The sequence below is a fragment of the Pyrus communis genome, chromosome 14, assembly GCF_041283825.1.
Source record: "Pyrus communis isolate YQ-2024b chromosome 14, ASM4128382v1, whole genome shotgun sequence".
Lineage (NCBI taxonomy): Eukaryota > Viridiplantae > Streptophyta > Magnoliopsida > Rosales > Rosaceae > Pyrus > Pyrus communis.
The window spans coordinates 4,133,701-4,158,602 of NC_142578.1; the positions used below are offsets into that span (position 1 = coordinate 4,133,701).

The 24,902-nt window shown below is 37.8% G+C and overlaps 1 protein-coding gene and 1 long non-coding RNA gene across 2 annotated transcripts; both read right to left on the bottom strand.

The window, feature by feature from the left end:
• Positions 1 to 8,666: 8,666 nt before the first annotated feature.
• Positions 8,667 to 11,578, bottom strand: LOC137711902 (putative inactive poly [ADP-ribose] polymerase SRO5). Its single transcript, XM_068451060.2, has 5 exons — positions 10,562 to 11,578; positions 10,179 to 10,420; positions 9,952 to 10,088; positions 9,750 to 9,845; positions 8,667 to 9,006 (listed from the first exon to the last, which is right to left on the bottom strand). Exons 1-5 carry the CDS (start codon positions 11,101 to 11,103, stop codon positions 8,926 to 8,928), a joined length of 1,098 nt encoding a protein of 365 aa, XP_068307161.2. The 5' UTR covers positions 11,104 to 11,578; the 3' UTR covers positions 8,667 to 8,925.
• Positions 11,579 to 16,835: 5,257 nt separating this feature from the next.
• LOC148691095 (uncharacterized) lies at positions 16,836 to 18,003 on the bottom strand. Its single transcript, XR_015955621.1, has 2 exons — positions 17,712 to 18,003; positions 16,836 to 17,548 (listed from the first exon to the last, which is right to left on the bottom strand). It is a non-coding gene; the product is annotated as an uncharacterized LOC148691095 (long non-coding RNA).
• Between the last annotated feature and the right edge of the window lie 6,899 nt (positions 18,004 to 24,902).

Here is a 24,902-nt window from a genome sequence, read left to right on the forward strand (position 1 = left end):
CCAATTAAACCTACCTAACCTACTAATAATAATAATATCCTTAGGGGTTGATGATATGATTTAATGGGCTAATTAGAATGAAGACGTTACTTTTGAGCTTTTGTCTTATGCTCTTGCCCACACCTAATCTCATAGTTGAGGAGGGAAACTTACCTGCAACAGTTTTAAATTCTTACCGTTTTATCTCTTAACATATCTCGTCCCATTCAAATAATAAGAGAGGCAAAGACAACAAGAGTATGAAATTTTAATATAAAAGGAATTTGTGCTCGCCTTCTAAATGGGAAAGACTTCTTTTGTTGGTATAGCAAATAAACATATATCAGCTTACACTGAGCCTGAAAAAGGACGATCATACAAAAAGAAAGTCACTGATGCAAACAAAACATGTGTAATGATTTCTTGGAACCGCTCTCTTCGACAAACCCCCTTGCATATGGTTTCACTTGTGTCAATATAACGATATCTCAAGAACTTGCCCTATACATTTGACTACGTGACACTCTATTCGAAGTTTCTCTTATTGAATTGATCAATAAGCCCACCAAATATATTATTAGCAATGATGTGGCCTAACATGCTTGGATGATTTTTGGGTCTCTTACCAAATTTGTTTCCAATTAAATTTCTGACATGCAAATAATTACATCATCATTGCATATGATGCAAAGCATTTGGTATGAATAGGAATGGTTTAGGTGTGCTTAAGGTGTGAACAATACAACTTGTATGAGTGTGTCATTGCATTTCTTGCTCATTATTTTCCCTCAAATTATATATATTTTCCTTTGCAAGTAATGTGCTTGAAAAGCACACGTTTAGGTAAATAAATGAATAGTATTAATCTACTGCATAAATCAATTTAGCCTTGGAATGCAAGTAAAGTACATTTCTTGCTGCAATTATGAACTAGCATGGATGAGCCTTGATTTTATTGGCAAGTGTTTCTGGTTGAGTTATAATTATTTGATCGTGCCTATGCATAAAATATACACCAATATTTCCAGCCAAATCATTCCCTCTATAATACGATAATATTAATAGGATTAACCAAGTTGAACAGAACAGTCTACTCTTTTTTCTACACCCAAGATCGGAATTTACCACCTAATTAAGATGAGGTCAGTTCTTCTATCGTTCGTCAACGAAGTCAAACATGAAACTAAGCCTGGTTAGGATGTGTTACTAGTACGTAGAAGGCTCAGTCCATCTGAATATTTGTGGTTATGTCTGTACCATGATCCAAATCGTATATACGACTTGTGTACTGTAAACGATCTATGAATATATTCTATTTACTCTCTAAGTTTACCGTATAGTACGTATATATTTATCAAACCATACCCTTATTTTTTCTCCCTTACAAAAATAGGGGAAAAATGAAAAACTGATGTGATACTAACACCAACTAATTGATTACATTTAACAAAAATTTGCACCTAAAGATTCTTAGAGTGTGTGAACATTTGCATTACAAGGTTGTAATCAGTGAAGTCAATGAAAAGACCATTGCTTCTAAATTTTAATTAGTAATGCTTACTTTTCTAAATCTCTGCTTTTTAGAATTAAAACATCTAGAACCTTGCTTTTTTGGACAAGGATAAATTCATTACCAATATAGCAAAAGGGAATTGTTATTGTCATTCTAAAAATCTCATTTTGCACTCCAAACTTATTATAATTATAAAGAAAAATACACTTATGTGTAGAATGAGATTTTTGAAGTGCTAATAACATTTCTCTAACAAAATTATACAGAAAGATACCCAATTACAAAGTAAGCACAAAGTAGAGAAATGAACACTCAAAGCAAACCAAAGCAGATTTTGAAGCCCAAAACAGAAGTAAAAAAAAACTGAAAATAGAAAACCCTATCAGCCAGCTACCACCGCTGACACCGGAACATCGTACACTAATCATCACAAACTAGCACCCCTAACAAACGCCTGAGATCAGTCCAAACAAAGCTCCAAAATTGAAGGAAAAGAATACTACAACATTCTCCAAAGAGCACCACGAAGATCGCAGCTACAAATCAAAAGAAGTCGGTGAAAGAAGACAACTACGAGCAACAGTGCCAATAAAGAGGAACATAGAGGAGAAAGTAAATGGCAAGGGATCAGAGTAGGGCCACCTTTCACCACAGTTTACTACCAAAACTTTGTCTTTTGACAACAATTTTAAAAAATGGTGGATCGACAATCTGTTGAAAAATGTGGCATAAAGTTCCCACAGACAAGGAAGGAAAAGAAAAAATGAACAAATTTTTTTTTTATGGTATGGAAATACATCTTCTGGAAGGCCTCGTCACAGTAAATATCATTTTCAAGGAAACTTGAACTTTCATATTTTAATCTTGAACGAAGAACCTTCGAAATATTAGAAAACTTTAATCAAACTCTAAAAATATAGTACAAGTCTACAACGACGTTGCCAACTAATTCCTGGAAGCACAAAACAAATAAAAGTTCTACTAAAACACTACAAATGCATTATAAAGATATTGAACAACGGATTTTGAAAAGTTCTCTAAAAAATATTGCTTCTAATGATTTTTGAGACCCTTCATTTAAATTTTGTAGCGAATTGCTGAAAAAACTTAGCTCAAATTTCATAAATTTCAGAGTCCGTTGTCCAAACATAGAGTTAAAGAGTTTTCTTTTTCTTTTTTGCCTCTAAAATAGCATGAGGCCTTAGGCCAAATTCAGTACTTTGTTATGAGGAGGCCCCAAGACATCACCTTGAGCTGCAGCCTTACCAAATAGGCAAAGTACTTTGTATAGAAACAGAAAACTTTCTCTGTAAGTTTTCTGATTGTATTGAATGAATAAATCAGTTACACAGATGTGAATATATATAGCCTTAGCTGCCTTAGGCTAGTTACAAGAATACCCTCAACTATCTTAACTAATTACAGTAACTAACAGAACTAATTACATTTAGCTTTATCATACTATTTAACAGTAACTACATTGGATGACTTGTCATTTGCCCTATCACACCCCCTCAAGCTAAAGGAGGAATCAGTGAGGATTCCAATTGGAAGCTTGGAACAGAGAAAAGAGAACCTGCTCTTAGACAAAGATTTGGTGTGAAGATCAGCCAATTGGTCTTCACTACAAACATTTTGAACTTTGATGAGATTTGCAAGAACCAACTCCCGGATATAGTGATAGTCAATCTCAACATGCTTGGTTCGAGCATGAAAAATAGGATTAGAGGCTAAAGAGATTGCAAAGATATTATCACACCATAGTGTAGGTAGTGTGGGAAGAGGGAAATGAAGATCTTTGAGAATTTTGCAAACCCAAGTGAGTTCTGCCGCAGTATGGGCTAAAGAACGATATTCAGCTTCTGTAGAGGAACGAGCAACAGTGCTTTGTTTCTTTGCACTCCAACTGATGAGATTAGAACCAAGAAAAACACAATATCCACTGGTGGACCGCCTGTCAAATGTGCAGTCAGCCCAATCAGCATCAGAGTAAGCTGAAAGAGCGATAGGACCTTTAGTAAACCATAAACCATGAGAAATAGAACCTTTAAGAAATCTGAGAACCCTTTTTGCTGCTTGAATATGTTGTTCTCTTGGAGCATGCATAAACTGACATATCTGATTAACAGCAAATGCAAGATCCGGTCGCGTCCAAGTGAGATATTGTAATCCACCAACTATAGAACGGTATTCAGTGGGATTGGATAAGAGAGGCCCACTGTGGTCTAGTTTCTGAGACCCGAGAGGAGTGCAACAAGGTTTGGCACCTTCCATATTTGTTTTCTTGAGGAGATCAATTAAGTACTTGGTCTGATGGAGGAAGAGGCCATTGGGAGATATGTGAACTTCCAATCCCAAGAAATAGTGTAATGACTAAGATCTTTCACTGGAAACTGGGTGTTAAGTTGTTGGATAAACTGTTGACAGAGTTGAGAATTGGGGCCAATAACTAGAATATCATCCACATAAACAAGAACAATGACTAACTGAGGGCCATTAAGGACAAACAAAGAAGCATCAGATTGGGATTGGTGAAACCCAAGTGTATGAAGGGCTTGAAACAATTTATCAAATCAAGCTCGAGGAGCTTGTTTAAGACCATATAAGGATTTCTTCAGCTTGCAAACAAAATGGGAAGAGTTGGAATCAATAAAACCTGGGGGTTGTTGCATGTAAACATCCTCCTTTAAGTCTCCATGAAGAAAGGCATTGCTAATGTCTAATTGATTCAAGAACCAATTATATTGAACAACAAGTGTAAAAAGAATTCGAATGGTAACGGGTTTAGCAACAAGACTGAAGGTTTCTTGAAAATCAACTCCTTTTTGCTGATGAAAGCCTTTTGCAACCAAGCGGGCATTGTGTTTGTCAAGAGTGCCATCAGGATTTTTCTTGACCCGGAAAACCCATTTACAACCAACTACATTCTGAGAAGGATGAGGAGGAACAAGAGACCAAGTTCCTGTGGAGATTAAAGCATTATATTCAACTTGCATGGCAGCTCTCCAGTGAGCATGCTTTGATGCTTGCAAATAAGTACTAGGAACAAAGTCAAGATCAACAGGAAGTGGATGTTTGGTTGCTGAATAAGCTCGAGACTTGGATATTCCAGCCTTAGATCTTGTAATCATAGGATGTGTATTCCCAGAAATTGGTGGATGACTTGTCTGAATAGGCACTAGAGAAGAATTACTGAGAGAGACAGAACTGGAAGAACTGTGAGAATGATCCACTGACTGAGTGCATGAAGGAACCTCAAGTGGAGGTGAGATCGGAGGAATAGGAGTAGGTACAGGATGACATGGTGATTGGTACTAGTTGTAGGAGAACTTGAGAAATATTTGCGGAAGTGAAGATCCAAGGATGGAGAATATGTTGGAGATAAAGTCTCTGAATTGGAACTGTGACTCAGCAGTGACTTGAATAGATAAGATTGTTCATCAAAGACAACATGTCGAGATATGTAGATCCTATTTGTCATGGGATCAAGACACCTATAGCCTTTATGTTGTAGACTATAGCCCAAAAACACACAACTTTTGCTTTTAGCATCCAGTTTGCTGGGAATGTAAGGCTTAAGCCAAGGATAACATTGACAGCCAAAGACTTTCAGTTTAGAGTAATCTGGGTGTTGATTGAAGAGAAGTTCCCAAGGAGACTTTGTAAGACCAGAAATAGGAAGCCTATTAATAAGATATATGGCAGTGGAGAAGGCTTCAACCCAAAACACTTGAGGAACATGAGAGGCAACAAGTAATGTTCGAGCTGTCTCAACAAGATGTCGATGCTTCCTCTCTGCACAACCATTTGTTCAGGAGTATGTGGACAACTAAATTGATGTAATATACCATGTGCACGAAGAAAAGAAGCAAGGGAGTGACTGGTGAATTCACCCCCTGAATCTGAGCGCAGAATCTTGATTTTATTTCCACTGAAGTTTTCTACATAGCTTTTGAAAGTAACAAATGTAGTTAATACATCAGATTTGGACTTCAATGAAAAAACCAACTATATTTGCTAAAGTTATCAACAAGAATTAGGTAATACTTGAAACCACTATTAGATGTAACAGAGGCAGGTCCCCATAGATCACAATGCAGAAGTTGGAGACTTTGAGTTGTTGATGAAGAAGCCACTCCAAAAGGAAGCTTGTGGTTCTTAGCAAGTGCACAATCTGAGCAGAAAAAATCAACACTCTTCTTGCCTTGTAGTGCAAGATTATTGGTAGATATAACCCTTCTAAAAATGGAGGAGGAAGGATGTCCAAGGCGCTTGTGCCATAGTGTGACAGGTGCTTTGATGCTAAGAAGAGCTGAGGGAGAAGTATGGAGACTAGTGGAACCTTAGAGAGGATAGAAACCATCCTTAACAGGGCCGTGCAAAAGCATCTTCCCCGAAATGCGATCCTTGACAGTGGATCCATAAGGGTCAAGAGTCAATGAACAGTTATTATCCTTAAGAAACTGATAAGCAGACAGAAGATTGTGTTTCATGAAAGGAACATGTAAAACATTGCTCAGTTTAAAGGAATTATGTGGAGTGTGCAAAGATGATGAACCAATATGATGAATAGACAATCATTTACCATCGCCAATGTAGACTTTGTCCTCTCCAGTGTAGGGAGTAGGAGAAGAAATATTGGCTACATCATTGGTGATGTGGGAAGTGGCGCCAGAGTCAATTAACCAGGGCTGAGATGGTTTGACTGAATGCTGCGCACACATAGCAGCAAGTTTGGCTGGAGGAATTCGACCACAGATGTCCGGATTCATACGATCAAAGCAGTCAATTGCCTCATGACTTGTAGAACCACATATCTGACAAGGAACTTTGAAGGTGGAAGAACCTTGATAATGGCGAGAGCCTTGATAATTTCGATTGCCACGATTTGCAGGGAAAGTACCACGAGAATTATGAAAATTGCGACTGCTGCGATTGGAAGAGAAATTACCTCGAGATGGCTTACCACGATTTGAGTTAAACCGAGAAGCAGAGTGAAGTGGTTGATTTTGAGCAACAAAAACAGATGGAGTAGGAAGCAGGGGAGGTTGAGAGTGTACGGAAAATGCTTGAAAAGGCTCAGTAGCAGAAGATGGAATAGTAGGCCGGCGACGAGCCATAGACAACTCTTTGGTGAGTAAGAGACCATGAAGTTCATCAAGGGATGTAGAAGATAACCGCAACATTATTGAATCAATAAAGGATTCGAATTCATCAGGCAATCCATGAAGTGTAGTAGCAATTAGGTCACGATCGGACACTGAGGCACCAGCAGCTTGCAAGGAATCAGCAATTTCCTTGATTTGTTGAAGATAATCAGAGATGGATTGAGATCCTTTCTGAATTGATTGGAGTCGCGATCGCAATTGGTGAATGTGAGCCTCCGAAACTCCACCAAACGCTGTTCAAGCTTCATCCAGAGCTCGCGAGAAGAAGAAACACCAACTGTGAATGGAATGATTTCTTCGGAGAGGGTAGAATTAAGCCAAATCAAAAGATTTTGATCCTTTTCATACCAATCCTCAAAGGCAGGGTTCATCGAGCGATCAAGCAAGAATGGCGGAAGACAAATCTCAGTGCCATCAATGATACCAAGAAGTTTGTATCGGTAGAAAATGGGAGCAAACAATGCTCGCCATGGCAAATAGTTGGATCGTTTCAGCTTGATCGGCACCATACTGCCAATGTTGTGAATCGTAAGAGAGGTATACGAGTTCAAAGGACTAGGATCAGAGGAAGAATTAGGGTTTTAGACTAAATGAGAGATGATCGGAGAAGACGATCCAGTTGGTGGCGAGTCAAATTGAGCAGCCATATCTTGAAGAGATCAAGATTCAAGAGAGATCGAAGACAAAAAGGCAAAGAATCAGAGAGAAGCGATCAAGAAGCGATCGATTTGTCGAGCAGAAGAGAAGGTCGGTGCTGGGAAGCAGAATGGCTCTGATACCATATTGAAACAGAAAACTTTCTCTGTAAGTTTTCTGATTGTATTGAATGAATAAATCAGTTACACAGATGTGAATATATATAGCCTTAGCTGCCTTAGGCTAGTTACAAGAATACCCTCAACTATCTTAACTAATTACAGTAACTAACAGAACTAATTACATTTAGCTTTATCATATTATTTAACAGTAACTACATTGGATGACTTGTCATTTGCCCTATTACTTTGTTAGGAGGAGGCCCAAAAGCTATGAAGCATGCAATTAGGCTTCAACTTTTGTGGTCTTCAACCATTTTGCTCACTCTGTCCACAACTCTACATGTTTTTATAATTTTTTATAGTGTAGAGAAAATAAGCAATAAAAATAGACTCTATGATGGTATTTGTAGAAGTTTGTAAAATTGATTAAGAATCGAGAGTTATAACTCATATTTTTTTGTGAAAAATATTGTTGGAGCGAGATTTCTTGTACGAAGAAATTCCTCCACAAGTTTGTTGACTATAACCCGCACATTTGTCGAATCCCTCATCGAGAAGCAACCCTAAATGCTTCTTCTCCAAAGGTTCATTAAGGTGAGGGAGGGTACCTGCAAAAGGTACTTCGATGCTCAAGTCAATCAATTGAATTCATATCCTCTAATCAGGGGTTTCGATTGCATACCTTGTTCTTTGACTTCTCTCCCTATTTAGAGAATTTTGATGCTTGGAGAGCAAGTACGACGACATGTCCCTTGCTCTTTTAAACCCTAGTAACTTTACTCTCTTAAAGGCAACAAACTTCATTGTACTAACCTACATTTACATAGGAGAAGCGAAAACTACGCCAATAGAGATGTAGCCCCCAACTCAAGGTGAAACACGATATACATATATATATTGTGTTCTTGTGCGTTTGTGTGATTTACAATCGAATCTAAGTTGATTCAAAACCGACCCGATTTTCGTGCATCCACAGAACCTACTTTTATTGTTTCCTATATACTCCATAGTCCATAACCCGTGGAATGTGAACAAATCCAAAATCTCAACTGCTACTTGCAGCAGTGAAAAAGGGAGTCCTGGACTCTTGGCCACCACGAAATGTTTGGAACCTTCTACTTCAAGAAAGAATTATTGCGATAAAATAGTAGGCATGCACATATTCTTCCACCAATATCAGAGAATATTTATACTAAAAATAACAAAAAAATAATTTTAAACCAAAAGAAAAATAAAAAGAAGAATATATCATCCTCAAACCTCAGCCATTAATTCTGGACAATACCGTTCGAACCAGTACAAGATCCGTAGCATGATTAGCAGAAAATTAGAAAGAAAAAAAAAAGAAAAAAAAAAAGAAAAGATAAGAACATTAGGTATAAACTAAGGGAAATCCCAGTTGAGGCATCTCTGCAGGATCCCCTCACTTGTGGTTACACTATGTCACTTTGATCTGCACCGTATTGATCCCGAACTGTTCACTCTTCCATCATCATCATCATCATCATCAAAAGAAAATTGGCGCATCTACACCGTCCATCCTACTCCTGCCTCCATTTTGAGCAACCCTTTGCAGTGGTTTGATTTGCTGCACACACAATATTTGCAAATCTTATTGCTCCATACAAATTATGTAAAACATGGTGATAACTGATAAGTAGGAGAATGGAAGAAAACAATTGAATTAAAATTAATTGAAATAAAAAAAGGTATGAACGAGACGTTACTCTTTCAAGTTAACGACAAATTGTGTGAACTGTCTCACATAACATGGGACCCATGAAATTAAAGAATAATTAAAGCGCATATATGGTTCCAGTTTACGCAAGAGAGGTGGAAAAATCAAAATTGATGTGCAAGGCCTCTTTATGGCCTATAGAAACTGCTACAAGAAAACTCCCAAATGAGGAAATCTTTGCCTTGCTTAATTACCAAGTAGCAGAGAATATTGCAAAAATAAAGATAGTAACTAATTTCCTTTTATTTAAATAAAGAGAAAATTAATCTATGAGCCATCGTAACAATTAATCTCATCTTGACAGAGACATAGTGCATTAAATACGGACTAATTAAAGAAAACAAATGCAAAATAGATATCATGCATGTCGTTTGAAGAAGTAACCAAGTATTAATGTAGATGGAGTTTTACCGCATTGGCAGAAAATAATCATGTTTATGCATCATGATACCGGTTTGATCCCCACTAATTATCTTCATCCTAACAACTAACTATGTAACTCACTAACCCTATTGTTTGTCAAAAAAAAAAAAAAAAAAAAACCAAGTATTAAGAAATAAAAAAAATTAAGTAAATCAAATAAATTTTCAAACCTTGGCTCTAAAAGATTTGATAATTGAAACCAGCAACTCGTCTCCTGCAATTTGTCTCACTTTTTGTATTAGTTGTTGCCTTGTGATCACATTCGCCTGAAAAAAAATAAAATAAGAAGGGTTAAAAAAGGGACAATAATTAGAAGAAGAAAAAAAGAGTACAAAATCTGAAAAATTCAATGCAGAAAGTAGTACTACTTACTCTGTGTTCTTTGTAATACTTGCTGATCAAGGCAATGGTAGGTGGAGGCAAGAACTTCGAAAGCACGCCGATTAGCGCCTGAAATGGCATCCACGGTGAAGTCGGTTTCTTGATTGGTTCTTGAATCTTCAAGAAATCTATAACACGAAACAAATTGTTGGTTAATTAGAACTCAGAAGCCAATCAAATTCACCAAAAAAAAAAAGTTGGGAATTAAGTTGCAGTACCTTTCAAGCAATTAGGAGCTCTGAAACTGATGACATACTCCGGCAAGATGTGAGTGTTCATGTGTGTACTCCAAACTATGTACTTTTTGGGAGCAAAGATGCTGTCGATGCCCGAATCGAACTGTTCGGAGCTCGGATGAAGCTGTTTAGAGCCAGGGCACACAACCTCCGGCCTCCCCAATATGACACGGCAGAGCAAAAGATGGCGTAAACCGTCTTCGTCAACATTCAAGCTTTCCACACTACAAAAACAAATCAAATTTGTCAACCAAATGTCGAAAACATACAAAATGTGACAAAAAAAATACACATTTCAAAGGATTTGTTCAAATTCGAACTTCGAAACACGAAGAAATTGGTACAGAAATGAAAGAAACACTTACCATTGCATAGGAGAATCATCGGGAGCAAGATAAACACCATTGCCATACACCCCATTTCTCTGTTGCTGCTCAAAGTTTCCGAAACCATGGCATATGATCTTCGAAATCTCATCTTTCGAATAGGGCGCGTACCAAGCGTACTTCATGTTGGGATTTCCCCCGCACTTCTCCTCCACCGCTTTCAAGTAAATTTGAAACGAACGCAGCCTTGCTTGACCCACGAGGCTCGAGTAGGAGTTTCTGTGAACCGCCACAACACTTACTTGGGTCCCAAGCAATCCCAAACTCGAAACGAACCGCTGCTTGATAAGGTCGTGAACTCTGTGCCCGTCGAAAAGCGGGACCAACCCATCACCGAATGGCCGAGGTTGATTCCGGGAACTTGAAGAACCCGAATCGACAACGCTTTCACAGTCGGAGATGGACGACTGGACGGTCTCTGAGGCAGAGTCGGTGGTACCCGAATCGGTGAATTGATCGCTGAGTTCGTCTTCCGATGAATTTCCAGAAGAAAGATTCGTATCATCATTGCTGTACTCCATTGCAACCAAAACCCAGAAGAAAACTACAACAACTGAATCGAAACCTACTATGATTTTTACAATCTGAAGAAGAAAAAAAACAGAAACCAATTAAAATCTAAAAGGTGTTCATGTATAGGAGTTTCGTGGGGGTTAAGCAAAAAGAATAAATCCAAAACACAAGACGAAATGAAAGAAGAAGAGTCGGCAGATTTTTGAGAACGCAAACTAACCAAACAAACTATACAACCAAAAGTACCGAAACGAATACATTTCTGTGGAAATTTTGCGTAAAGATTTGAGATTCAAGAGCTAGAAGAAAAATCCAGAAAGAAAAAATGGGAGTTGTTGAGAATTTGAGAAAGGTTTTGTGGTTTTGGATGGTTTTTTGGGGTGGGATTTAAATGGAAACTGCTTTTCTGGATTACTTGGGGAGGAGGAATGAAGAGGGAGGAGGAAGTGGAAAACTGAGGGAACCGCCTTCTTCTTTAAGGGCAAAAAAATCGGTGGGTGCGGCCGCTATTGGTTTGGATGCCCCTCGTTTTTCTTCTCGGGGCTCCGGATGGTATATGGGCTGTTAAGGCGGTTTACCCGAAAGCGGAATTGTAACGTATGGATTTTGAACGGTTGGAATTACTATAATGGCCTTGGGAATATCTGTTGGCTTTCCTGGATGGGAAGGGCTTCATTGGGACTTGGGGGAATAATTGAGTGCACAAAGAAAGAGGTGCTCAGATTGGTCGGCGACGGGAATTGGACGGGAGGATATGGTTATCCAAACATTTCATTAATTTAAGAATAATATTTGACTACTTAAAAATGAGTAGGAATTCCTATTTAAAATTCTTAATGTTTTAATTGCGGAGTTTTATGCTTATGATTAGAATCATTCATACTATGAATCACATTGTAAATATCATCTCTGCAAAAATTAAATTAAAACTAAGATCATTTAGTCAATCTATCATAGCAAATATATAAACGGTTCATAATACTTTTACTGTAACGACCCGTTCCTAATTTTACGGTTTTTATAATTTTAATAAGTGAATTTACCAAAATGCCCTTAAAGGCAAATGTGTTGACTTTGTTTGACCATCTTGTCGTGCATGTAAGATTTATTTTCTTGGCATATCCTCATAGTATTCGTCACTACGAACGCGGGGGCGCAAACAGAATGTGATTCGAAATTATAATGAAGATTTTATGAGGTTTTGAACGTCAAGGATGTTTTGGTAAACTGATAATTAATTGGACATGTAATATTTTTGTCTAACCATTGGGTGAGTGCCACGTGGCACCCAAAATTTCTGGAACTCTCTCTCTCTCCTCCCTTTTCTTTCCCATTCTCTCTTTCTCTTGAGAGTTCTCTCAGCTCTCCTTTTCTTCCCGTGAAACAAACCACCACCACCAAAATTTTGGCTTGTTGAACATCAAAACCACCATTATCCGCATGTCCTCACCACCATAAACTTTGTTGTGATTTTTGTTTCATTGAAAACGAACCCGAAACACGAGTTCGAAGAACAAGGTTTTGGGCCGAGACTTCTAGGGGACGATCGATCGTGACGTCTCGATATTCGTGCTAGGGAATTGTAGTGCGGACTCCAGTTGAGTGGGTTTTTTCCTTTTTATAGTGTGTGTGTATATATATATTGTGGTTTTTAAATGATTTATGCTTTAAATGCCATGTCGAAAATGAGTTGCATTTTAAGTATTGCATTATTATAAATCGTGAATTATATCGTTTGATGTTGCGGAGGCTCAGGTAAGCTTCAGGTGAGTATATTGTAATGGTATAGGTTGCATTGCACATTGTTATGCATAGATGCATTTAGAGCTCATCATTGTTGCATCTCGGTGTTAGTGCTTCCGCCCAAGATCAGGGTACAGTCCTTCACGTGATGTTCACCTCCCACATCGCATGCTTATCTTGGATCCAAGTTTAATGCACAGCCGTGTCATACAAACCACAATAGGTGGTTCCGACTCGTAGGTGACCCGCGATTTATCGCACAGCCTTCACATGCTCGTAGCACTTGAGCGTACTTATTTACACCCAGCTCTGTCGTACATACCACAATAGGTGGTTCTGATTCGTGTGCAAGCATACCTGATGAGCTATGGGTCCAGTCGTATAGGTCACGTTAGTTGATTCCGACTGGCATATTATTTTATATTGATTTCACACATGGCTTACATCTTTTAGTGCTGAAACGTTATGACATGGCATACTTCAGTTTTTACTGGCCCTGTGTATTGGTTTTCGTATGTATATACGTAGCATTATTTTTTGAAAACTATACGGGTTTTACAGTGAGGGATTATAACGTTTTCAAAATGTTTTTATTAAAACTTTATTTTCAGGCCCACTCGCCCTTGTTTTTCGCCCCTCCAGGTTTTAGTTGCTGAAAGTTCGTATCGACGAGGATTCTTGGCAAATCTCAGTATAGGTGGCTACCTCTGAGGGTATGATCCTTACCCGCACTACTGTACTTTACTTATGCTCTGACATTATATGTGAAATGGGTTCATTCCCGCTCACAGCGCACTTTTGTCTTTAGGCACTTTTAGGTTTAAATTTATTCGTATTTTCCGTATCACTATACTTTATGGCTTTGTCACCTTCCAAGTGTCGGCCAGTACAGCTCGATTCGGAGTCCTAGTGAGCATTCCGGATCGGAGTGTGTCATTTACCAATACTGTTCATTTGTTTTTAAGTAGTTTGATGACTAAACGACCTTTATTTTAATTGATTTATTGCCGAGTTGGTCTTTATTATAATATGAACAGCTCTGATTATAAACACGAAATTCTATAAATTGACAACGAACAATTTTAAGAAATTTTGAGTAGGAGTTCCTACTCATCTTTGAGTAACCAAATATTGTTTTTAATTTAATGTAGCTGCGGACCTTTGTTGTCCATACCACTATTTGTTTATGTTCCTTAGTTTTTCAATTGTTTAGTTAATATAAAAAAAATTAGAAATAAATAAAAATGTGCAGAAGAGGCGGAAAGCAAAAATCAATTTCTTTCATGTTTCAAGATTTTTAATTTTAATGTTGTTGAACACAATAGATATATCAAGAACATAGAAGAGATTTTAATCCGAAATATAATGAATTGAAGAGAGAGGGACTTGACCACCAGTGGTATCTAATAATTTTCATTTTAGTTTTAGTTTTGTTAGGGAACTTTAACGAAAAATTTTCGGTACTATTCACCTTAACGAAAATCACATTTTTACACTAAAAAGTCAATTCTGGTACTATTCACTTTACCTTTTATTTTGTCCTTATCGTTAAAACTCAAAGTTTTCAAGTTCTTTTCATTAGTTCTCCTTACATTTTTAAGAGAGTTTTGTAAAGCATGGATTTGTGTATTTGACGAGAAATTTTTAGGAGTGCCGGGAACACCATGACACATGGTGTTCCCTCACCCATTAGAAATTAGTTTTATTTATTTATTGAAATATAAAATTGAAGGATATCCAAAATGTCAATTTCTAATGGGTGAGGGAACACCATGTGTCATGGTGTTTCCGGCACTCCTAAAAATTTCTCGTATTTGACAGAGGCTATAGATATTTTTCTTTGGAAGTAATGAATGTTTTGTCTATCTTTGTCTTAGGGATTGAGGAAGTCTCACAGTGTGTCTCACTTTCACAATTTGATTGAGGACTTGATAACTTCCTTGCTCAAAATGTCTGCTTCTTGTTGTTTGTTTGGTGGTATGTGACGACACAGGCAGTCAGCTATGACGTGAAATAACCTTCAAGAATTTTCGGACTGTCACTAATCAATCTTTTAAGATTTGTTTGAGCGTTAATTTTAAAATGTTTCACGGAAGATTAAAGTAATTATCGATTTTCTTCTCTAAGAAATTACTTTTAAGGGGAACCATCTCTCATCTGATTTGTATGTCAATGATTTTACTTCCAATTACAAACTTTTAAATTTTTACTGAACAATTTAAATATGATTCTTATGATCTAATAACTCTCAACCAGACCCTAATCAACACAAAATTGTTTTGTGCAAGTGAAAGATCGTTAGAAAGGGTTGGACTTGGAGGTGAAGCTATGGGCATAAAGGTTCTCGTCTCCATCTCTATGGGTCGAACAAGGATTCCAGCTGAACCACTACAGTTGTACTCACTAGCAAATCCGCCAAGCTGGCACTTCCATCCAGTTTTTTGGTCAACACAGTTTGATCCTTTTTGGGTCAAAGGCACTGTCAAGGAGAAAAAGTCAAACAATTCCGGATACCTAGAGTAAAATTAGCCTGTTGAAAAATGTTACGTCTCGTGTTAATAAAATAAAAACAAGCAAATTTTTTTGTTACATATTTTTACTTTATTGGAACAAAATATCACATAATAGTGTATCTGTGACATATAAGTTGTTCTCAACTTGAAAACGAAAATTACTTTTTTAAGTTCATAAAAAGGTGAAAAAAGGAAATGGGTATTTACTTTCATCCAAGTAATTAGGCATTTTTGCCCCTGGGGCTACAATTCTAGAAAAACCTTGCTTGTATTTCAATAAAATTACTTTTTTCAGTAATGGGGGACACATTATCAAGGGCAATATTGTAAACTCATCTTATAGGGATAATACTTGAGGTTAAGGAAACTATTAGTTTGTTATGATAAGATTTCCTTAGTTAGAAAGATATTACTGTACATCTAGCTTTCACAGCTTGTATATATACTCAAAGTGTAACTTTATTCTTTTTTGTGAAATGAAAATACATTTTCCGAATATGGTATCACACGTTGACGTCTCACGACCTCTCTTCGATCCAAAATTTTCTCGTTTCTCTTTGTGTGCCTCTTTCTTTGATTCTTGCAGCTTTATTGATTGTCTATTTGATCTTGATTGTTTCTGTGATTTCTCAAGCCTTCGTTAGAATCAGATCCTCAAGTTCTTCCTCCGGCTGCACCCTTAAAGCCTAATTCTTCAATTTCTATTTCCATCATAATTCAGAACAATGAATCTATGGTTCCAATTAAGCTCACCACTACCAATTGCATGACATGGAGTGCTCTCTTTGCTCCAATTTTTTGTCGGTATAATCTCATGGGTTTGATTGATGGATCCTTGTCGGCACCGCCTCAATTTCTCACTGATTCTTTTGGCAATCATAGTCTTAATCCGGCGTATGTTGCTTGGTTTGAGAATGATCAAAACATTCTCATCTGGATCAACTCAACACTTTCTGAATCCCTAATTCCCTATACTGTTGGAGTATGCTCAGCTTGAGAACTTTGGGCTAAATTGGAAATCGCGTCTTGTAGCCGCTTCACATTCTCACATCCACGAACTTCGATCTCGTCTTCGCAGTCTAACCAAAGGTTATCTCACTATTGCTCAATATCTTCAACACATTGAGGAAATCGCTAATGCTCTTGCTAGTATTGGAGCTCCAGTTGAACTCTGAATTAATCTCTGTTATTCTTCACGGATTACCTCCAAAATTTGATTCTTTTGTGGATGTAATTCAGTTTCGCCTCGGTTCCACGACAATTGATGAGTTACATGGTCTGCTACTCAGTAAGGAGATCAAATTGAATAATCGAAAGAAAAGTGCACCGACATCATCTTTTCAGGCCTACAACACCTCCACTGGTATTCTTCCTTTGCCTGTCAATTCTAACTCTCAAGGATATGTTGCTTAGAATTCATCTACTTTCAACACTCAAAGTCGTGGAATGGATCAGGAATTTCAATCGAGGCAACTACAACAATCGTGGAAATTTCAGGACAAATAATAATTAGAGATTCAATAATTACAATCATGGTAACAATAGCGTTACAATCATGGAGCTCGGAACAATTTTTCCTTATCTAACAGGAAACTTTTTTGTCAAATTTATCGTCAATTTGACCATGAAGCTTGTGATTGCCCTCATCGCATGGATCCTCATTACAGTGGCAAGTCATCTCAATCTGCCCTCCTGCCAGCACTTCTAATTCTTCTCCTACATGGCTTGTTGACTCTGGTGCAACCTCCCCGCACTTCTCCTCCACTTCTTTCAAGTAAATTTGAAACGAACGCAGCCTTGCTTGGCCCACGAGGCTCGAGTAGGAGTTTCTGTGAACCGCCACAACACTTACCTGCGTCCCAAGCAATCCCAAACTCGAAACGAACCGCTGCTTGATAAGGTCGTGAACTCTGTACCCGTCGAAAAGCGGGACCAACCCATCACCGAACGGCCGAGGTTGATTCCGGGAACTTGAAGAACCCTAATCGACAACGCTTTCGCAGTTGGAGATGGACGACTGGACGGTCTCTGGGGCAGAGTCGGTGGTGGTACCCGAATCGGTAAATTGATCGCTGAGTTCATCTTCCGATGAATTTCCAGAAGAAAGATTCGTATCGTCATTGCTGTACTCCATTGCAACCAAAACCCAGAAGAAAACTACAACAACTGAATCGAAACCTACTGTGATTTTTACAATCTGAAGAAAAAAAAAAGAAACTAAATAAAATCTAAAAGGTGTTCATGTATAGGAGTTTCGTGGGGGTTAAGAAAAAAGAATAAAAAATGGGATCCAAAACACAAGACAAAATGAAAGAAGAAGAGTCGGCAGATTTTTTAGAACGCCAAGAACGCAAACTAACCAAACAAACTATACAACCAAAAGTACCAAAACGAATACATTTCTGTGGAAATTTTGCGTAAAGATTTGAGATTCAAGAGCTAGAAGAAAAACCCAGAAAGAAAAAATGGGAGTTGTTGAGAATTTGAGAAAGGTTTTGTGGTTTTTTGGGTTGGGATTTAAATGGAAACTGTGTTTCTGGATTACTTGGGGAGGAGGAATGAAGAAGAAGGAGGAGGAATTGGAAAACTGAGGGAACCGCCTTTCTTCTCCAAGGCTAAAAAATCGGCGGGTGTGGCCGCTATTGGCTTGGATGCCCCTCGTTTTTTACTTGCCACAATTTCTCGGGGCTCCGGATGGTATATGGGCTGTTAAGGCGGTTTACCCGAAAGCGGAATTGTAACGTATGGATTTTGAACGGTTGGAATTACTGTAATGGCCTTGGAAATATCTGTTGGCTTTCGTGGATGGGAAGGGCTTCATTGGGATTTGGGGGAATAATTGGGTGCATAAAGAAAGAGGTGCTCCGATTGGTCGGCCACGGAATTGGCAACTCATTTGTTCCTCCTCCGATCAACAGTGGCATATGGCACAACACATAGTTGACACCATTTCTTTTAATGAAAATGTTGGCTACATTGGCACACTCACTAGAATTTCAATAGGATAAGCTGCGAGAAATTTTTACAGGTTACCCAAAACGCTCGTTATTATTCCATGTGTTATAATATTAGCAGGCAACAAAATAGATGTACTTATATTAATGAAAAATGAATTCACGTATTATAATTTTAGTGGAATTGTACCATGTAGCAGCATTTTGGCTACACCGCCAAAAATCTCACGAAATCTACAACCAATTTGCCATATTTTCGGAAAATTCATTAAACACAACAAAGAAAAAATGAGCAAAAACTTGAAAGCTGAAGTCTTTAGCTCTGCAAACCTTTAAAGCTCCATTTTTTTTTTTCCATTTTTTTGCAATGCAGCACAGTAATTGAAGGTCCATACTTTTGAGAACCCAGATAAAAAGTATGCGATATTGACACACCGAAGAAGGCTAGAAGCATATGTATTCAAATCAAAGGTTTGACCAGATGGTGAAAAGTTTGGTGCTTTTTAACCTGTGATGTATGCACTGTATGTGTGTGTGTGAGAGAGAGAGAGAGAGAGAGAGAGAGAGAGAGAGAGAGAGTGTGTTCTGTGATTGCCAAAAAGAGTTAACCCTAATCCGGAATTAGGGAAGGAGCTCAAGAGGTGTTTGGTCGTAGGGGTGGTTCATTATGTGATCCCAAATCGATAATGAGATCCCGAATTCCAAACCAATTACTTTCGGGATAGGAATTCGAAGACCAATTCCAAACCAAAATTTCGGTATTCTTGAATTTCAAGATTTTCTAAATATTTTCGGTATTTCGGGACGGTTCGGGATTTCCTGACATGCCCGACCCTGATATTCCCCGAACACCAAGGTAGGCACGTGCTGGCCGATATTAGAAGGTGACGAAGCCCTATTAGAATGCATGAGAACTAGAAATAAATAAGACTATAAATTTAAAAGTAATTAATATGCAAATGAGGAACGTATTCAGAACATACAACTAATTCTATACACAAGAAAGGAAATAATATAAAATTGAATGAATAAAAGGATGGGTCCTACATTGAGAGGCTTTGAAGATGTCGATGCGGAAGTGCCTTGACGCCAGGATTGTACGCCTCAAATCTAAGTCTTGAGAGGGCACAAAGCAAACATGAGTGGATCAAGTTGATATATATATATATATATATGCGCGTGTATGTATATATATATATGTGTGTGTGTGTGTGTATATATATATGTGTATATATACACATATAATACTGAAACTGTTATTCAACATACTAACCCCCAAAGTTTTATGAAAACATCAATAGCATAATATGTAATAGGTTTTTCCGAAAACCCTAGAATGGCATAAAACCTTTCATAAAACATATATCGTATATACTGTGCGTACTAGTGGTATCATATAACAGTAACTTATGGCCGAAGCCACCAACCCACGCCAGGCCGTAGCCATATACCAGTATCCAACCCACACCTGGCCGTAGCCATATATCAATAACCATCCCACACTCAGTCGTAGCCATAAATCAATATCCATCCCACACCCGACCGTAGCCATATATCAATATCCATCCCACACCTGGCCGTAGTCATATATCAATATTCGATATCCAACCCACACCCAGTCGTAGCCATATAACAATATCCAATATCCAACCCATACCCGGCCGTAGCCATATAACAATATCCAATATCCAACCCACACCCGGCCGTAGCCAATATAAGTATCATCACCCGTTGGCAGAATAGTGACCACTAGATAAGCACAAAAACATTGAATACACTCTTTCCAAACATAGGTACATATATCTCAAAATAATCTTCATAGCATATAGTCATCCATCATATATACTACAAAGAAGTGTAAAAAATATGTTCATAAATAGCAAATATTCATCCATCATATATACTACCAAGAACATAAGTTCGATAAAGTATGGTATTTCAAAATATTCTCAGTTAGCATGATAATCATAAAGTGTGGATCTAATTTACTAATAAAATGTTTCATAAAACGTGGCCATTAAATCATGCTTTTCATGTATGCATTTCTACTATTAAAACATGCATTTTAGAAAGGGTCCACTCACAGATACTCCATCATCAAAGAGCCGTGCGAAATAGAAATGACGGAATCGCTAGTAATAAACACACCTAAGCATATAAGGGGTCCACTTAATAAAACTATACTCAAACGATTGAATTTGGGAAAACGGACATCATAAACGGATCCAGAACATCGAAATTAGCCTAGGAGAGGTCCCGACCGAAACCCAAAAAAGTCAACAAAAAGTCAACATTGACTGAAGTCAATGGGTCAGATTGGGTCAACAAGTCCGGGTCGGGTCACGGGCTAGGTCATAGGCCGATCAACAAGTTAGGTCTAAAGGGTATTGGGCCTCTAGGCTTGAGCCTCTGAGCTTGGGCCTGGGATCCTGGGTTGAAAGCCCCAGCTCACACGACTAGCTAATCAATTTTTCATTGACCTAAAGTGCAACAAATCAATTGGTTCGAAAGGTTTAACTGCCCAGAAGCGAAGAAACATGGCACAAGCGAATCCTTACTCAATTTTTGTCTCAACCATTCATCTCATGATATTAATCCAGATTACCTGAAGTTCTTAGTCTTATATAATGGTTTAGGTGAGATGTGAAATTGGAATGAGGTTATCATCAACGACGTTTCACTTATATTGCAGCTACCGGCATAAATGAAAATGACAATATCGAACCACGTCCCGTTGATGTAGTCAACGTAGAACTAATTGGCCAATTGGAAATAAAACAATGCAGGCCAAATTATGTTCCTTATCAAAGGGTGTTTGTACCTATTGTTCCTAGGCCGCCCAATGTAGTCTTGTTGTATTACAAGTGAGAAAAAAGTGTAATGAGATGAATGAAATAGTGTAACATGAGGCACGTCTTATGGTGCAAAGCTTTTCTCAAATGCCCTGCAACAATTTTCAAAGAATTGACTGTTTAGCTTATGAATGTGGTTATAATGTCTCAACAGTGATATTGATACAAAGATTTACATGTAATTCCTGAAGAATAACATGGACTGGCTCATAAGTTTTAGACCACATAACACCATCTCAATTCAAATGAGGTATTCACTTTACGAATTGAAGCAATCAGGGTGAATGTGGTAGACTCGTCTAAGTGATTATTTGATTAGTGAGGGATATGAGAATATACCATGCCCTTGCGTTTTAACTAAGAAATCCGAATTTCTAGAGTTGAAGTCTATATCAATGACATGAATCTCACTAAGACTCTGGGAGAGGTTGAGAAAACTACCTTACATATGAAAACAAAATTTGAGATGACAGATCTTGGGAAAACTTGTTTATGCTTTGACCTGAAGTTCAAGCATTGTTCAGACTGTATTTTGGTCCATCAGTCGAACCACACTCCAAATGTGTTACTCTTAAGTACACTCATGATCGTTCACATGCTAAATGAAGATGAGATCATTGAAGAGGTTGTGGAACCCAAAATTCCATATCTAAGTTCAACTTTTCGCTTTGTTGTACTTAGCTCATTGCATTAGATAAGACATCTTGACACGCCCCGATCCCGAAGGTGTCACATGTTGGCCGACACCCGAAGGTGACGCAAGCCATTTAGGATGCATGAGAACAAGAAATAAATAAGAATTATAAATTTAAATATAATTGATATGCAATTGAGGAACGTGTTCAGAGCATACACTAACTAGAACACTAAATAGAAATACTTATAAAATTGAATGAACAAATGAATGGGTCCTACACCGAGAAGACTCGAAGATGCCAATGCGGGAGTGCCTTAACGTTAGGATTGTACGCCTCGATTCTAAGTCCTGAGGGGGCGCAAACAAACATGAGTGGACCTGGACCAATTTGATATATATATATATATATATATATATATATATATATATATATACTGAAACAGTTATCAACATACTAATCCCTAAAGTTTTATGAAAACTAATAGCATATAAGTGATAGGTTTTCCGAAACCCTAGCATGCCATAAAATATCTCATAAAACATATCTCGTATGTAGCGTGCTAAATAGTGGTATCAAATAATAATAATAATAATAATAATAATATCTCTCGGCCCATTGCCAGCACCATGTCTATTAACCCGAAGCCAGAGATTATTTCTCCAGGCCCCTTGCTAACTCTATGTCCCTCGACCCAAAGCCAGGGATTATTTATCCTGGCCCACATGCCAACACCAGATCCTCGCCCCAGGTGGAATAATGACCACTAGATACGCACAAAACATTGAACATAATCTTTCCAAACATAGGTACATATATCTCAAAACCATCTTCATAGTATAAAGTCATCCATCATCTATACTATAAAGAAGTGTGTGAAAACATGTTCTAAATAGTATATCGTCATCCATCAGATACCCTACAAGAATGTGGGTTCGATAGAAAATATCGTATTCCAAAATAAGCTCAGTATAGCATGATAATCAATTTCTCATAAAACGTTCACAAAATGTATTCAGTAAATCATGATTTTCATGTATGCATTTCTACAATTAAAAACATGCATTTTAGAAGGGGTCCACTCACAGTACTTCGTCGTCGAAAAGCTGCACAGACTAGAAAACACAGAACACCGCAATATATGCACCTAAGCACATAAAGGGTTCAATGAGTCAAACTCTACTCAAACTACTTAATTTCAAGAAATGGATGTCAGAAATGGGTCCAAAAAATTGAAATTAGCCTAGGAGGGGTCCTAGACGAAAACCCGAAAAACGATCAAAACATCAACATTGGCCGTTGACCGGTCAAAGTCAAAGTCAGCAGGTCAAACCAGGTCAACCGGAGAGAATAGAGAGGGTGCCGCGTGGTAGCCTAAGAGGAAGAGAGACTTGGGGACCAAAAAGAAAGGTGGGTCCCGCCTGGCTCACTAATTAAGGCTCAAAAACAATATTTAAAATCGGGGGTGGGGTTTTACACATCTCCTTCTATGTTGATTTGTTTGTAAAGATACAACAGTACACCTACATGGTGCCACTAAATTTGCATTATTGACGTTTTTCCATTACTATGGATTTAGACTCATACCTACGCATCCCGAGTGGATCCAACTCCTAATCCTCGAAATGATGTTTGTCTTGTTAATTATGCTGATGTTGGTTACTTATTAAACCCTCACAAGGGTTCACAAGGCACATTCCCAAATGGTTATGTCGTTACCGTTAAGGATACCGCAATATCTTGGAAGTTTATAAAATGGACCTAAGTTACAAAATCTTCAAATCGTGCCTAGCATATTGTACCTCACTACGCCACACATGAGTTGAGAGCTCTTGTTGTTCATATTTAAAGTACCTGCGATTTTGTATTCATCGTTGAGTCTCAACGACGATCCATGAAGACAATGTGGCATATATCGACCAGACCAAGACATGATACATCAACAAAGCCAACATCAAGCATATTGCACCATTCTCACATTAGCAAAGCATTAGAAGATTGAAGTCAAGCATATCCGATCCCAAGACAACCTTATCGACCTCTTCGCAAAATCACTGCTAAAGTCTATTTTCCAGAAGTTTGTCCAAGGAATTGTATGTGTAACTATCTCATATGCAATGCTTGCCAAATTCAGGAGAGTATCTTGAAATACACTCACTTGACCTTAATGTACTCTTTTCCCTTAATCAAGAGCATTTTTCCCACTGAATTTTTGCTAAACTGATGAGGTTTTGACAAGACACTAGTCATGCTCTTGTGTGCATTTTCTACTAGTTGCGTCTAAAGATGTTTAGTATCAACATATTGCATTAATTCACATTTTATCCTTAGACTATGAGTTTATTCCATTTGGTTTTACCCTAGCAGGATTTGGTGAGACTTACTCCTACATGCATTTTCCATTGGAGACTCATGTTTGCTACTTGTGCTGACTAGACGAGACAACTTCATCAGCTGCTTCTACATTTGTCCGAAGATTTGATGTGCCATCTACTTGAGTATTTACACACTCAAGGAGGAGTGTTCTGATATTATTTATAGAACATGTATGATTGTTTAAATCACTTAGAGATTGTATTTAGGATACTTGAAGATCTTATCCCTTTATGATTGTATTACTTGCAAAACAAGGAATTCTATCTAGTTTACTATAAATAAGAGCACTAGACATGAGAAATAACACACAGAATTCCTCAAGCATTTCTCCATCTCTCTTTGTAACACTCTCTCCCTTCAGTAAAACATGCCACAACATTTCCATTTTTTTCCTTATTTGATGACCACTGACGAGTTGACCTCTTAGTTAGAGCCCATAGTCCCATTTTTGGAAATTTTGGTTTTCTTCCTCACCAACTTATATACATACAGAAAGATGCACCAAATCTTCAATGTAAATTTTCAAATTTCTCTAGAAGTGTCTTGAAGGAGTCATCACTTGCCAAGACACATTAAACGCAAGCAAGACTTTAAGGTCTGTTTGGTATCAAATTTGAGTTCAAAATTTTTAAATCAAAAACAATTTTTAAGTTTTAAAGTACAAAAAACCTGTTTGGTAAGTCCATTTTGCAAAATTGGACTCAAAAATATAATTTGAAAACAATGTGTCATGT

What these genes read in the sequence shown, in the direction of transcription:
- LOC137711902 (XM_068451060.2), bottom strand. Translation starts at nt 11,103, where the DNA reads ATGGAGTACAGCAATGATGATACGAATCTTTCTTCTGGAAATTCATCG. An exon ending in GATGATTCTCCTATGCAATG is followed by an intron (nt 10,421 to 10,561) that starts GTAAGTGTTTCT and finishes TTGTTTTTGTAG; the next exon opens with TGTGGAAAGCTTGAATGTTG. An exon ending in AGCTCCTAATTGCTTGAAAG is followed by an intron (nt 10,089 to 10,178) that starts GTACTGCAACTT and finishes TTCGTGTTATAG; the next exon opens with ATTTCTTGAAGATTCAAGAA.